This window comes from Pithys albifrons, chromosome 9 (assembly GCF_047495875.1).
Source record: "Pithys albifrons albifrons isolate INPA30051 chromosome 9, PitAlb_v1, whole genome shotgun sequence".
Lineage (NCBI taxonomy): Eukaryota > Metazoa > Chordata > Aves > Passeriformes > Thamnophilidae > Pithys > Pithys albifrons.
Window position 1 is genome coordinate 8,684,453 of NC_092466.1, and position 16,279 is coordinate 8,700,731.

Genomic DNA, 16,279 nt, shown 5'->3' on the forward strand with positions numbered 1-16,279 from the left:
GATAAAAGATGCACCACGAGCACATGGGTTTAGGCTGAAAGGGCTCATACAAGTTGTGACAGATTCACTTCACTGAGCATTAATCCACTTTAATCCAATTGGATCACATACCAAACTAGCAAAATCCTTGAGGCTTTCAGAGCACCAGTTCTGTTAATATTTGAAAAAAGTTAACTAAGTCAGTAGATCCTGTGCTATTTGTATCTGTATTGAGAACTTTGGCTGAGAATTCGTAAAATGAGTTAATGAATATGAAGTAGAGACCACACACTGATAACACTCTTTTTTTCCCCTTGTTTTACCAACAGAATGCGGAGCCCCAAAATCTTGTATCAGAATGCAAGTGCCATAAACTTATCATGCTTCAATAACTCAAGTCATTTCAAGGATATCAAAGTAAGAGAAAAATACAAGACGCCAAATGTTCAAATCTGATCCAACTGTCACTGATTGAGCAATTAAAGTGTCCCTAAATCTCCAAATGCCTCATGCAGGCACAGCAAATAAACGATCTGGGGTGGGAGATGACAATCTCTGAGACCCAAGAGGATGGAAGAAAGATGCAGAGAGCTATAAAAAAAGCTGTCAAGTGCATCATCTTGCTGTAGCACTGTTCTTGTTACATGATGCAGGAGCACTTGCAGCTGTTAAATAGTGGGGAGAAACAGCTTAACATCCAGATGTAGCCCTCAGAGGGGATCCTACAGAGCAACAAGACTTTTGGAAGTCTGATGAAAACTTGAAGGACACCAAAACTAAAAAAATCACCACAATAAATGCAATTTACAAAAAATATAAAAACATATATAAAACCCTACGTAAAACAGCCTTCCTTGAAGGCCCTGAAGAAATTATGCTTATTCATGTACCTGACAGACATTTGTCCCTAATTCAATAAATGAATGTTGTGCCTGACGCACTCTGCACTCAAATGCAATAGAAAACCAAGGTCTTGACCAGCTGCAGCCTTTCTGGACAGAAATTAGGGCTCTCAGGAAAGAGCAGATGTTAATCTGTGCTCTGGGTGGCTCCATCCCAGCCATTTCCCTTCTTGTCTAGCTTCCAATCTTCCTGGGCAAGAGCACAGTGATTCACTCCAAGCCCTGCACAGGATAGTACAGGAAACAAGTTTATCCCAAAAGATACTGCTGTGACACACTCAAATTAAATAAGGACTTCAGGATCAAAGGCATGATGAAAAATACTAAAACATTTTCTGTCTTAAGGTCATCCAAACAAGAACTATTACAGATTCTGTAATAACAGAAGCAGTTGCTTCATTGAAATTAATTTATTTTGAGAATATCCCTTTTAATCCTCCATGCATTTTTTAGCACAAAAAGTTGAATTCTACCACAACTTCCTTCATAAAACAGTATTGTATGGCTGGTAATGTGGCTGTTTCAACAATTCCTCATTGGAAATCCCACACCTGTGAAACCTTGGCAACACTGTTAGTAAGTGACCTACACAAAGTTTAATAGAAAATTTTTACTGAATATCCTCTGTTTAATGTAAACAAGGCAGGAGGCAAAACAAGGAGTATATATTTTATATAGTTACACTATTTTACAGGGCACAGTAAGCATGAAGGACATGGTTTGAAAACCCTGTATGATGTGCAACATCAGATATGGATTTGCCATGTAGCCCCAGGTCTACTACAGGACCCTTCGATTTTACCAAGCACTTCGGGTTAGTATTTCCTTTAGCAAGACAAAGAGCACTCACAAAATGTCATCTGTGAGATTACACAGCAGGTTATGGTAGAGATCACCATGCTTTTACAAAGCCATTCCATGATTACTTGTACCCTGTAAAATTAAGTGTGGCATCTTTACACTAATCGTAGTGTAAGCAAGCTCGGGATTCTGGTCCTTTTATATATATATGTATATATATACAGAGGTGATATACAGCCAGACTCAAGCTGTGCATCAAGTCACAGCTTTTATATTGCACAGACAAATATATAGTAAGAACATTACACAGACAGGATCTGAATACCAGGAATATTACAATCATATGAGAAACTAAGGACAAACATTTTCTACCAGAGCTAGCACATGGCTTATTACAAAATTTTCTAAATCAGAGTCTAAATCAAATACATACTATAAATGACAAAACAAAAAAGGTAAAAAATGCTTCTATTTACAAACATGTGCATCAGGATTAAAATGTGGTTTGGGTCTGCTTTTTGAAATAACAAATTGTTCTAGTATTACTTCTCAAGGATCCCAATCTAATACTAGTGGCCCTATTTCCTAAGGTGATAAGCACTCACATTTCCCACTGACATCTGAAGGATCTGCATACGCCATGAACTTCTCAGGCCTTGTATTTTCTCAGGTGTCCCTCTTTGGGTAATAAATAACCACATACAAACACACACACAGAAACAAAATGGGCACCTCAATGGCATGCATAGATCAAAAAGGTGAAAACATGGACCTCAACCAACTTCTAATCTTTTTCTTTGAAAAAAGTGCATGAAAAATATCACAAGAAAAAATAATTAAATGAGTTCCATGTCTTAAAGAAGATTAAATCACTATTACAAAAATAAAGGTCATTGTCATCAGGTATGGCAATTAAGGGTTTGGAGGCAGCACTCACAAAAGCAGTTTGGGCTTAAGCAACTTTAAGGGTTGCTTCACTTCTATCAGGATGGATCCACGTCTTATAAATTTATCAACCAAGTAACATTTGATTTGCAAGAACATCACCAATGCCACTGGAGACTGAACAATTACAGCCTGAGTTTAAGACTGATTATAGTTATAGCTACTTATTTTTCTCATGAACAAGCTTAAGTGTGTTTGCAGCTCCACAGACTGCTTTGCATTCAAATGCCACAGAGGCTTTACAGTGTAATAAGCTCAGGTATCAGTGAAAACAGCAATGGCAACAAAGGAGGTGATGTTAATGCTTTCACATTTGAGATCAGGCATCTCTTGAATGCCTTTATAAATTCTTGTATTACATGGAATGCTCTTGGAAGTTTTAGCATTTCTCTCACTTTCATTTATAGTAGTATTATCACTTCCAGTTTCCACTGAAATTGGGACAAGTACTCTGGAGCACAAAAATATAAATAAATAATGAAATAGAAGATTTGAGTTAAAAATAATTAGGCTTAAGCAAAACCAGCAAAGATCCAATTTCAGTAAAGCATCATCATTTGTGCTCAACAGTTTAACTTTTTTCACATAAAAGATTGTGATTTAAGGATAAAACTCTTGAAATTAAGCCTATGTTTAACTGTTTTGCTGAACTGGGACCTTACTTATAACAAATGTATGTATTAACCATCTCTCTGTATAGACATCATGTTCTAAACTGTGTCAGGTATTAACAAAGCTTGTAACGTGGACCAACTGCAACACAGATCACTACATATGATGTGCTACTTTCAAGGTATGTTTCTACAGAACAAAAATGAAAAAAGTGTCATTTTTAAAAACTTTATCCTACTATGCTACTTGGGTATGAAAAAAAAAACAACAACCCAAACAGGTAAGGAAGTAGAACATGATTTTGTTTGCCAGAGAAATGCCACACTTTTTACAAGTGTCCCAGTACAAGAAGCCAGTGAATATAGGTTTTACCTACCAAAATGTTTCCCCAGTTCCAGAGCTACTTTCTCCATCTGAACCTTTACTGGAAGCTTTTACAGCAAGACCCTCTTCACTGGTGAAACGAATAAATTTAGCCCATTAACTGTGACACTGCTCTAATTAATCTGCTAACTTAAAAGGCCTCTCAACATCCAGGTTCCATAAATATTAAAAAACAAGAGCTCAAATGCATGGATCCCACACAGAATCTGATTCTAGGTACAGTCATGTAAATCCAGAAAAACTCCACTGACTGAGTAAATGAGTCCCTATTTGCATATGAGCAATGGCATCTGAAAGGGGCTCTAGCTGTGCAAACAAGGCAGGAGGACAGACAAATGAGGAAATACAATGTAAACAGGAGTGAAGCTCCAGGATGCCTGCCCACGGTGTGTTCACTGGAGGGGTGGAGAGCAGGGCAGGTCTCTCAGCTTGACTGAAGATTTGAGCACAGCCCCCACCCCTGCCGGTGCTCAGCAAGGACTCTCCCAGTGCAGGCTGCCACCCACAGAAGCAAAGCACAGTGACAGGGCCCCCTGTGCTCGCAGTGCCAACGCCTGTCCTGGCTGGTGGCTTCATGCTGAGGAAGACTCACTGAAAGGCATTCCTTCATGCCAGCACTGAAAAGCAGGGGCAAATTTTGGTCCAATGGAAGTTATCAATGCTTTAACTGAGTTGGCATCCCTGCAGTGCTTAGATAAGCAATAAAAACATCTCAAAACATAACAGAATGTTTATGCTGCTGCCAGGTTTCAAGGCACAAAAGATTCTTAGACCAATTCAGGCTAAACATCAACTTAAAAGACATTAAAAATTCTGTTTCAGCAACAACTACTGGTGTCCTAGAATTAACCTCTCTGTAAAGGTGACATGGATCAAATAACTACTGTTCTCATGAAAAACCTGAAGCAAATCTAGTTGTGCAGATGACCTGAGATCAACAGCTTGGAATGACAGAGACAAACATGCTACAAACATGTTACACTTCACATATATTTGTTATGGATGTGATGCCGAATCAGGATTAATTTCATCAGTATTGATTTTATACTGACGTATCTCTTGGAGTAATCCATTGAGGAATCAAGCTCAGAGTTGTGTTTAAGACCCACCAAAACAAAAATGATCCCTCATTAACATATCCCACTATGTATGAATTGGTGAATTTTTTGAACCTCATCATTGCAACTATAGCTGTGATTTTCTTTCATATCTCCAACTGAAAAGAAAAAGAATTAAGACATAAAAATGTTAAAAAATTAATTTGTTTTTTAAAAGTAATATGGTCACAAAGTGCATGTGAGCCCCAAAACATATAGAAGACCAAACTGAAAATTGTCATTAGAATAACCAAGGTCTGATGTCTGTGGTTCTTCATGCAGCTTTTGGAGCTCTTCACACAGTGGCCAGAAATGTTATGTATTGGTTTCTCCCAAAATGCCTTCACTCATGGTCTAGGTTCATTTGAATCCCCTCTCTTGCAATCTCAACATCTGGTGAAAGAAACTTATCTTCCAGTTCTGCCAAACATCCCCTGGCACTTTGCCAGGAGGCGCCACCTGTTCTCTCTGGGTGTTGTGGACGGCCTTGTGCCCAGCCTGGCCCCGGGGCTGCTCACGGCGTGGCCGAGGTGTGATACTTCACAAAGGCGATCGCCGCCAGCTCTTTGCAGAACTCTTCCAGCACAATCACGCCCTCTAGTAACGTCATGTGGTCAATGCTGCGACAGAGAGAAAAGCGCAGCGAATCAGGACTGGCACACACACAAAACCAGCCATGAGTCTTGGACAATATGCAATGTATTTACTCACATCGGCCCCTCTGGCTCCAAGCCCAGCAGGCGTTTTCTGACCAGCAGAAGTTTGGGAGTGAAATCTGGGATGCGCTGGATTCTCACCATGAGGTCCCCAACGACCTGTAAAGCCCAATGCCATCGACACACAAAGTTAACACCTCTGCAGAGTGCCTGGCAGCAAGGTTAGGTGACAGCTTCAGTGCCCAGGGCTCTGCAACCTCCTACAGGGTCACAAAACAACAGCACAGTAGCTGCTCTGCCCCAAAAGAGGGTGCAAAAGAGAGAAAAATGCCTGACTTCTTTTTGTTACAAATGTTTTAATTATGTCAAAGATTAATTTGTCTCAGAAAATGCTGACACAGGCAACTGACCAGTAAATTTATGGGTTTAGGGAAAGCACAAGGGGAGAGAGATGATTATATTTTGGAATGGGGAGGGCTGCCAAGCCCTCTGACAGTGCTGGGCAAGAATCATTACCAGGCTCCTGACCAGCTTAAGAACAGCTGGTGCGTGGGGTGAGAGAGGGAAGACTACAGTGTGACTGCCAGCACTTCTAGGATGCAGGTCTGGCAGGAAGGGATGGAATCAGAGAGGGGAAGGGGAGTTTTGGTAAATCCAGGACTTCATCATCAAAAACAACCTTAATCAGAAAAAAAAAAGGATCCTGAGCACAGACACTCATCCAGGCACAGGGTGTTAAGGAGTGTTCTTGTGTGTAGCAAAGCCATCTCTTTCCCATGCAGGTGCAAACCTGTACTTGGACTGTTCCCACGGCACTACCTGACTTTGCCTGCAAGTGACAGCCATGTGACCTAGTCCAGTTTAGAGCAACATCATTGCCAGAGGGAATATCTTGCATCTACACAATGAAACTAAGCAACAAAAAATTCTGAAGACACGAGGATAGAGAAATAAAATTTCCCATATTTTTGGTAGAAAATCCAAAATCTTTGACTCAAATTAAGATTGTAAGTAAGTGTTTTCAAAGAGACTGCTTGCCAACTTCAACTACCCAGCAACTACTGCGACTAACTACAAAGTTATGAAATATATTTCTGCTGTTTAGCCATATGTATTACCTGTGTGTTTACTCACCCTGACAATCACAGAGAAGAGAGACTTGCAGCCAGAGGCAAGGTTTACATAAGGATCCAAAAGGTACTCATGTATATGAGGATGAGGAAACAGGGACAGTTTGGACAACACTGATGTAACTTGTAAATTTACATCATAGGGCTGCAAGAAAAGGAAAACACAGTGTTTAGTTATTTTCATGTTGCCTTCTTTTCATCCAGCTCATGTTTATTTAACTACTAGTACCCTTATACAGGGTTATGAATAAATAAAGATAAAAAGTTAACATAGAAGACAGGCTCAATCTCTGCTTTTCACAACAGCAGTGATGTGACTATGACAGCTGAGTATTAGATACTATCTGTACAACTGCTACAACCACTTGAAGCTTTTGCACACTTGTTTATTGTAGGGGAAGTCCTCTTCCTGTAAAACATTTCTTCAGCTAAACAAATCGCATGGAATCAGCCTAGATTAAATATCTGCTTAATTATGCTGGAAAACTGTGAAGTATATGAGCTCAGGAAATTGGTAGAGACAAATCCATGTTTACAGCTAATATGTATTTCTCTTCTACTTTATTTATTTTTTTCTGGGAAAGAGCCATTGTTGAAGGGCTAGTCATCTTGTGGCAGTATGCTATGGGAGATGAGATGGTCCTGGGCTGGGAGAGCAGCATGAAATTCTGAGCTGCTTCTCTACATCCTTCCCCCAAATCAACCAAATGGGAGATGAAACACTGTCAGATGCTGGAAGACACTCATCAGTCATAAGGAAAAAAAGTTATTGGGGTAATGTAGATCAGCTTTGCGGCAGTTGAGGAGGCAGAGACACTCAGGCTGCAGCGGAATCAGAAGGCTCACCAAAGACAAAGGACTTTATTTTTAGTAACAGCTTCAGTTTTATCTACTTCTACATATAACATGCCAATACACTATTGTTCAGTAGTTCACCTCATACATGGAGAGATTCTACTGTCTACAGGGCATTCACATTATTCAGGTGGCTCTCTGGTCCTTAAGGATGCTTTCATCAGTCACCTCAGACCTTAAGAGATCCAGACAGCCTAGAACTGCAGCCCGGAACCACAGCCTAGAACTGCAGCCCCAAACCACAGTCTGGAACCGCAGCCTGGCGTTGGGGTCTATCACCTCAGACCTTAAGAGATTCACACACACGCTGTCATCCCCACAATAATACCTAATTTTCTAGGAAAAACATAGGGCCTAGTATAAAGGATTTTACTATTCTAGTAAGAAGCTCATTTCCATTAAAGCAAGTATTTTCACCACAACTCTTGAATATTCCAAATATTTTTTCCATTTTTGATTTTCTCATTACAGTGAAAACAAGCTGATGTTTTAATTCAGCCCAATATTCACAAACTAGTGGAACTTTCTTCCATCTATTCAATGGTAAAACAGTAGGTTTGACAAGAGGACAGACATTCCCTTGGACACCTCTGCCAATCAACCTTGCCAATTTAAGTGGATTACAGGCCCCTCATTCCATCTCTGTGACTGTACATTGGCAGTAACATCCTCAATGGCATAATGACATCTAGAAAAGGATGATTTAACGACCTCAAATTAGCATCTTAATGCTCTCAAGTTAGCATCTCAAGAATCAGAGAACAGATTCTTGCCCTTTTTAGATTTGGAAGAATTCAGCCTCAGATGAAGGCAGGTAGATTTAGGTATGTGTACATGTCTATGTTTGCATTAGCCTTCTCAAGAGAGATCTGACACCTGATACACTCGACTGTGCACAAACATCTCCTGCCACCTCAGATGTGCCAGAATATCTACTGGTCCCTTGATGGTTCCACAGAGGGTGGATCTTGCAAGTTCTGTGTTGTAATCACAAGCCTGTGGGAATATCTTGGGCATCACAAAAATGGCAACAGATACCTCAGTTTAGGCACGAGGACACCTAACTAATATTTAGGTTCCTTATTCTTGAATGTGTTACTACACACTGTTGCAATACAAAAGTTGCTTTATAGATCTTTTGAAGTGAAAACGCATATTTCTTCCAATCAGTGGTAGTTATTTCTGTACTTGATACTCCAGCCATAGATTCATCCCTATCTTTTAACAAATGAAGCTTTAAGGCCCTGGACCAGAGATGTTACATGTAAAAGACATCACTACATTTTCAGTTATTATGGCAGAGCTATTCTGCAGAGCAAGACACAAATTCCTCCTATAAATCTATTCACTGCCCACCTAACTGAAATGTAAGAGAAGGGTCTTCAGAGCTGTTTGAGTCAGCCAATTCATTAGGAAGCTTTGAAGCCATGAGCATTATCTGGTGTTCCAAGAAGAGAAGGAAACAAAGCAGTAACACGTGTTGCATTGTTCAGGCAGATTGCTGTTGTGATTTGAACTAATTGAGAGCTTAAAGGAAAGCTGCTTCTTCACACAGAGCTTTTATTTCTGTCCATATGTCAGCAGACTAAGTAAGACAGACCTGTATCAGATAATATCCTAAAAAAATTCCCTTTAAAAGAAGATTAAACCCAGCAAAATTTCAGGTTCAGGAAATTTTTAAAAACTTCTTCGTGAACAGTCAGTTCCATAGATATTTATAACATTAGCAGGAGGAAGAAGGTAATGTCTGGCAGATGAGGTACTTGAAACGAGTCACTTCTCTTGTGTGCCTCAGCTATCTTCTGTCAGAAACTCTGTCAGTGATACCCACCATCTCTGCAAAGCTTTCTGGCACCCCAGAATCGTATCAGTATTCCTCTGGACACTCAGAGCTGACCTAAGGCTGCCAGTGGCTTCCTCACATGGTCCCCATGCATTTGATTTTCAAATGGCTCTTGCCCTGCCTATGACCAGGAAATTTGGCACTATCATAGCTAATTGTTTATTCTGTAGATGAAATAGGTGCAAAACAGGAAAGAATTGTACAAGCTTCTCAAACTGGTACTTCTCAAACATTTACAGCCACTGCAGCTGGTATTACAGGGGGGGCAATCGAGACTTTCAAGGCTCATTTTCACTAGAATCTTTCTGACCTAAAGCAGTAACCTTGACTTGACTAACACAAGCCCAGAGTTTAGAGGAGGCAAAGAAACATTAAGTTTTCACAAAGGACAACCTCTCTGACTCCTCTCTCCTTCCCAGAAAGACCAGGGTGTGCAAACTGGCAAAATACAGAAACAAACAGGGGTCAGGAAAATTCACTTTCTTTTCATTCCTTTGCACTGATCTGGATCTGACATGTCACACCTCTTTTTCAGAGCAAGAAGCCTGTCAGGTTGTATCTCATTTGTTTGCCTTTAGCAGGTATACTTTTATTTTTATTTGAAGATAATCAAATAGGAAAGAAAACCTACTTCACATTTCATATAGAAAAGAATGCCTTCTAGAAACTTTCCATGCACTGGTAACAGTTTTTTAAAAACTGAAAAAACAGGGAAAATACTAGCAGTGATGCAGTAAGTTCTTTTCACCTTACACAGTCACATAAACTGCTTCCTGAACAAGACTTCAGACTGAAGTTCACTGAAATGTGGCAGAAAGAAGCTATATCATGTTTTATTTACTGGAATATGTACAATGCTTTTTAAGTGTAAATGCTGTAAAATGAAAACAGAACCATTTTAGAACATAGGCTGTAAAATAAAAACAGAATAGTAAAATGCTAGGACTGAAGGATTCCTAAAATACTATCTTACCCTCATCTTTTAAGGATATACTTTCCTAACTCAATTTAAATTATATTTCTGGTCAATAAAACATTTGGCACACAAAAAGGTGGCTAACAAAGATAAGAGAGTTTTTGTGCTTACTTTTGTTAAGCAGGTAATAGTGATCATTGTAACATCCTGATCTGCAGGGACCTGCACCAAGGACATTACACAGCAATTCGAAACTATAATAAAAAACTGCCTGATGGGAATCCACGAGACTTGATCAGCCCTTTAACAGTGATGAAAGTATTAGAAATGGAATTCCTAACCTGTTCTTCCTTACCTGATCAAGAATCCTGCCCATTCTTTCAAACAGGACTTTCAAGAAGTGTCCTTCAAAAAATGGCGCTTCTAAATTGCACTTTTCCAAAGATCTGGGAGATCCAGGCCACTCCCACCGTAAGCAAATGACACAATAATCCCGGAACTAGAAAAAAACAGAAGTTAGGAAAACAGACTTAAACCTCCATGGAAATAATTTAATTTCCTTTGAATAGTCCATACACCTTAAAACCATAATCTGTAGCTACATGAAAACTCTAAGCTCAAAAAGAACAGTCATTCCAAAGTAAACACCATCAGTAGAAACACTTTCAGCGGGCACCTCATGTTCTTCTTGACATTCCTGCTCTTAGGGTAGTTTGAGAAAGAGTGAGTGGAGAACAGAGCCCCAAAAATCAGCTGGGGCCAAAGCACAAAGCAAAGCCAACAATGCACATCCTGATCATGGTTCTTCTACAGCAGTAGTGGCATTCATGTACATTCTTCCACATTTCCACTACATTACGTGCAGCTTGTCTTGCTGTCCAAGCTGTATTGCTCCCTAATTCCCAGGACAGGAAAGGCACATCCATATGCAGAACACACAAATGAAAAGTACTCTTCCCTTCTCTTTGTTTCCTATCCCTCCTAACAGTCTTTCTCAACCTCTGCCCCTCCCTTGCTCTGGGCTGCCTGATGTCTCACTTTCAAGGAATTACATCTTGAAAGGAGCACAGGTTATAGCAGAAAAATAAAGAACACAGGACTAAACAGAAGCAAAAGAGAGAGAAAACAGACTCAGAAACTCTGCACTGCATGTAGCTTACCTACTTGTGCAGTCTTCCAGAAATAGAAATATGGAAGCAGAACAGCTATTTGGATGTAATAACAGCAATAGGCAGGGCTATTCTTAGGGGGGAAATATTTCAACAGTAGCCACATCATTGTCAGGAAGTGACAGAAACCAATTCTGCTCTCTAATAACTCCCAGAATACTCTTTTTCCCAAGGCATGAAAGAAAGACAAAGATGATAAGTGGTTTCTGGCATCCAAGAATAGAATATAGGGGAATTTTACATCAACTTTTGTTTCTTTATTCTCTATTTTCCATTCTCTTCTTTTCAGGAGAGACTACTTCAGGAGATAAAGCAATATAATAAATACATAAAACAAAGCTTCCCATCTTAAACTGCTGATAACGTAATTCCAATGTTATGGAATTTTTGAATTACCTACCAAATATAGCTCTCAGTTATTCTGCTCCTTTGCATAATTTTTTCTATTTTAGAAGATTCCAAAGACTTCAGTAAGAAAGCTGCAAACAATGATTGTCCTCTGACCAAAGAAACTTTCTATTGTGTTTGTAAAAACATAACTTGCATTTATTTCAAAGCAGGAAATCATGAAGCTTTCCCTACCTACCCAACCTCCCAACTTCAAACCTGAATGCCTTAGGCTGCACAATCCCCATGATGAGCCTTTATTTTCAAAGACCCATATTGCATAACTCCTATGCAGCATTTTAATTTCTTTTTAGTTCTTTCAAACAGCTTGGCAGGCAATTCTCCAAGAGAATGCAGATAAATGCAAAAGCAAATTAAGAATCTATCTGCGGTTCGGATTTTCTCTCTCTGTATTTGTTATATGAATATTAATGCATTTAATGTCATCCATTATTCCCCCTAGAGCAATACAAGGTGAATTCACCATCAAAAGATCTCCAAAGGTAAGTTTTCATTAGAAAATGAAAATTGAATTTTTCCATCTTCCATTACCAAAAGATGCATTTAATAGAACTATTTACAGAACCATTTGTATATTCTCATAAGCATTTCAAATTCTCAAGGATCAAGGAAGACTTCACTGACTTACTTGTCTGTGGGCATCTCTGAGGTAAGTATCATAGCCAGTCCCCTCCACGTGGTATGATGACTTTGCTTCATCAGGTACAAGACAGAGAAAACTAAAGAGAAAAAAAGGACATTAATGAGTATTTGTATTCCACAGAGCATCAGATCAATACTTTCTCATCATCTGTACACAATGCTGAATTGTCTGGCCAATTAATCCATGGACTCTACCATAACTTTGTGTGAAGAACAGAGAATACAAAATCTATTTAAGCCTGTCTATTCCAACTGTTGTTTGTAATAACAGGATATATACTTCAGAGCTTTTGTATGTAGCACTAGAGGTAAAATCCTCAGTAGAAGCATTTTCTGAGAATCAGCAGATAGAATGGAGATGAAAAGGAATATTCATAACCAGGTCAAGTATTTGCTAAAGGTCAGACTCCATCTTACTAGAGCTAAAAAATATCTACTTGGGAATAAATGAGCCAAAAGAGAAGGAGAATCACAGTTAAAATTCTTCTTAACCTACTTCATAGGTAGCTTTATTTACCATAGTTTGTTGTGGCAAAAAATGAACATCTAAGACATACAGGAGTATTTGTGTATAAATGCCACAGTTACAAATATAATGGAATTGACTTTGCCACATACATAGTGCAAATACTGTTATGTCCTTATTACTTTACCAATATCTTACCTAAAATGCATCATGAAATTTTGAATCATACAAGTAACTGTCTTGAAAAAAGATAATAAATTAAAACCACTGAAATTTCTGGACAGCAAAATAAAACTCCATTTTTGGACCCTGACTGCAAATTTCAGCTTTCTCCACATGCCAAGAACTGCTGGATGCTACTGTAAGATTTTTATGCGGAAGTTCATCTTATCTCAAAAACACTGCAAATTCTGAAAAAAATTGTATTCACTGATGGAGATTACACGAGGTGAATTTAGGAGAATGTTCTTTGTGTCTTTGCCCCAAACCATGTCCACCATACACTATATATAGCAGCACTGGGGGAAAGAGGGCAAGAAGTGACGGTGCCTTCCTGTCCCAGCTGTCCTTGGGCTGTTTGCTTCCTTTGGCCAACACCTCTGATTACTTCTGGGTAAGTAGATAGGTCAGCTCTGACATCTCAGTGCTGCTTTGCTACCATGTATTAACAGAGCAAACAGTCCTTGTCCTAATATTAGTTCCTAAGAGAATTACCATCCCTAAGTTGCTTAGAGCAGAGCTTGTCCTCTCTGATATCCAATTTTCAGTCTGTCTGGCAGGCACTGAGGTGCGTTACAGGTGACAGAGGGGCACTCTCATTTTCTGGGAACAGAAGGTTATCTCTAGCGTAATTATTTACTTTTATATGTGTGTTTAAGGAACTTTAGGAAGTTTTGAGTTGTTTTTTTTTCCTGAAAATGTTTATGGCAAGACTCCTCAGACTTTTCCAGGAAGGTCAAGTCCTGTAGTAGCAAGTATTTCTCTGAAAAGCAAGTTTTATAATTGAGGTTTTCACTGTGAATTCCAAGTACTCAACAAGACTATTAGCTGCAAAGTTTTTCTATTTTTCTCATTTGTGTTGAATTATTTTTACTTATGCAAGCTCTAATCTTTCAGAAGTAGGTTTCTGATAAAATGCCACATAATTTCCTTCTGTGGAGTCATTTTCCCTGCTGGCACAGAATAACATCCATTACAGAGTACATTTAATTCGCACAGTGTGTGCAGACACCCACACATTCAGACATTTCTTAAAGTGTTTGTTTCAACTTACCTATTTACAATTTTATGAACTTCAGTCTTCCCATCATTTTTGGGATGTTCTGGACTGATAGGTGGAGAAGCACTGAGCCACTCCTGAGCTGACAATGTGTTATCTGGAGACAGATCAGTAAATAATGGATCTTCCTCCAGGTCTCTGTGAAATTATATTAGAAAAAAACATAATAATTCACAAAACATTATGGAAGGCAGGAGTATCTCTGGGTCACAAGGCATGCTTTCTGTTTTTCTTCTTGGAACAACCAGGATGTTTTTCAGAACACTACCATAACCACACCTTACTCCCCAGTTAATACACAGAAACACCAACCTTTGCAATACCCATCATCCTGAAAAACAGAGGAGGCATTTTTGACTCGTACAAAATCACCGCATTAAGTCACTTAAACTCTGTAGCCACAGTTTTCACAGGAGAGTTATACTCAGGAAATATTTCATTATTTTAGATGACTAAAATAACTGGTGTGGCTAGTCCTCACTACTCCACTGATAAAAAAAGTGAGTTACAAGAGTTATGTAGGATATTTTAGAAGGATTTTATGTAGGGTCCTAGAAAAGTTCTTCCATCAAAAAATGATTGAAAACCATAAATATATGCAAGACACATAAGTGACTGACTTAAAGAATAATCTTGATTTCAATACAAATATGCATAGACTTAATAAGTAGATGCGTAAGTGAATTGATACACAAAGACCTCTGAGTGCCTATTGTTCTGCACAGAGGCTTGTGGTAATTTTGGTTTTTCTATTCCTGTTCTAAGAATTTACATAGGTTGCTGATGTAATAACTTCTGCATCACTTTATGGAAATGGATTAACAGACAAGAGCATTCAACTGCTATCCAGGCTCACTTTTCTTTCAATTACTGTTTTGTCCTAAAAATAAGGATCCAGGTGAGCTGTTGTGAAAACTTCCCTAAAAACTGAAACTTACATTGCTCCGGCGATCTGTCCATTCTCCACCACATCTTTATCTTCTGGACAGAGAGGTTTGTATTCTATATAGTTTCTTTCTTCCAAATTTCTCAGAACCAAATTATAAAGAATGTGCTCATTGGGTTTTTGCAATAGGTGCTCAAACATTCGTAAAGTCATTATGCTGATCTGCAACATAAAAGGTTGACTTCAATAAACTGATGCACTGCTGCCCTGTGGTTTTTGCCTTTTATCTGTTTGTAAATCCTAGAACATTGCAATTACTTATTGACATTACAGAAGGAAGCAAAAATCATAAGAAAAATTAGAAAATTGTGATGCTGAATGTGGTATAAACATGGATGAAGAGTTCACACACATCTGATAATCAATATGCGAATGTATTTTTTCTCTGTAAAACAAAAACTGTTCTGAAATCTGTCAAAGTAACATATACATAATACAAAGAATATACAGAGAACTAACAATTTAGCTTTCCAATTTAGCTTTCCATATTACAATCAGATCCATACTGGAAGAAGGTTATCATTGTGCAAATGAGACACAGAACAGGACTTAAGAGTTAGCAAAAAATACCCAGAATAAAACAAAGTAATACTGGGATATTGGGACTAGAAACATAGGCTAGGATTTTTACATGGAGATGTTGGCTTTTAAAAGGAGACTGACTTCAAGCAATACACAGACAATTTTTAAAGACAGGTTTAGAGTGCTTAGCTTTGCACAGGTAATTTATACTGATAACTCATTCTGACAGGGTGAGCAGGTAGGTATACTGAAAGATTGATAGAAGGCATAGATCTGTAGTTCAGGCAAGCTTGGGTTTTATTTGAAAAAGTAGAGAGTGGAGGTTGTTTCATGGAGAAAATGAAACAAGCAGTTCCTGAGGAGGAATTTACTGAACTAATTTAACAATGTTTATAGTGTGTAAAGTGCTTTAAAGTATTGTATCATCTTTTAATTGGTATTGTGTATATTCTCTGACTATACTTCATCTAAACACCAAGTTTTTAACTATCTTTTATGATAACAACATAGAATTCACAGAGCATGGAAAATAACAGTGACACAAATAACAAAGCACAAATTAAAATGCAATTACAGAAACTGAGTTTGCCCTGTCTTGCAAATGAGTCAGTCTAACTAGATATGCATAGTGGGCAAGCAAATTTAGAATAGAATCTTTAGTAAAGGGCACAATACGCTCGGTGGAGGAAACAGCTTGACTTCCATTTTCTAAAGGGAATTTGTAAGG

General features: G+C 38.6%; 1 protein-coding gene across 1 annotated transcript in view; it reads right to left on the bottom strand.

Annotated features, from left to right (window-relative positions):
• Positions 1-796: 796 nt before the first annotated feature.
• The window catches only part of FHIP2A (FHF complex subunit HOOK interacting protein 2A), a 36,575-nt gene continuing 21,092 nt past the window's right edge, over positions 797-16,279 (bottom strand). Inside the window, exons 11-17 of the mRNA XM_071563574.1 lie at positions 15,023-15,192; positions 14,079-14,222; positions 12,326-12,416; positions 10,476-10,619; positions 6,511-6,651; positions 5,432-5,535; positions 797-5,340 (exon numbers count right to left, since the gene is read on the bottom strand). Of these exons, the coding sequence (XP_071419675.1) occupies positions 5,235-5,340; positions 5,432-5,535; positions 6,511-6,651; positions 10,476-10,619; positions 12,326-12,416; positions 14,079-14,222; positions 15,023-15,192 (900 nt within the window). The 3' untranslated portion in view covers positions 797-5,234. The remainder of the gene's footprint in view (positions 5,341-5,431; positions 5,536-6,510; positions 6,652-10,475; positions 10,620-12,325; positions 12,417-14,078; positions 14,223-15,022; positions 15,193-16,279) is intronic.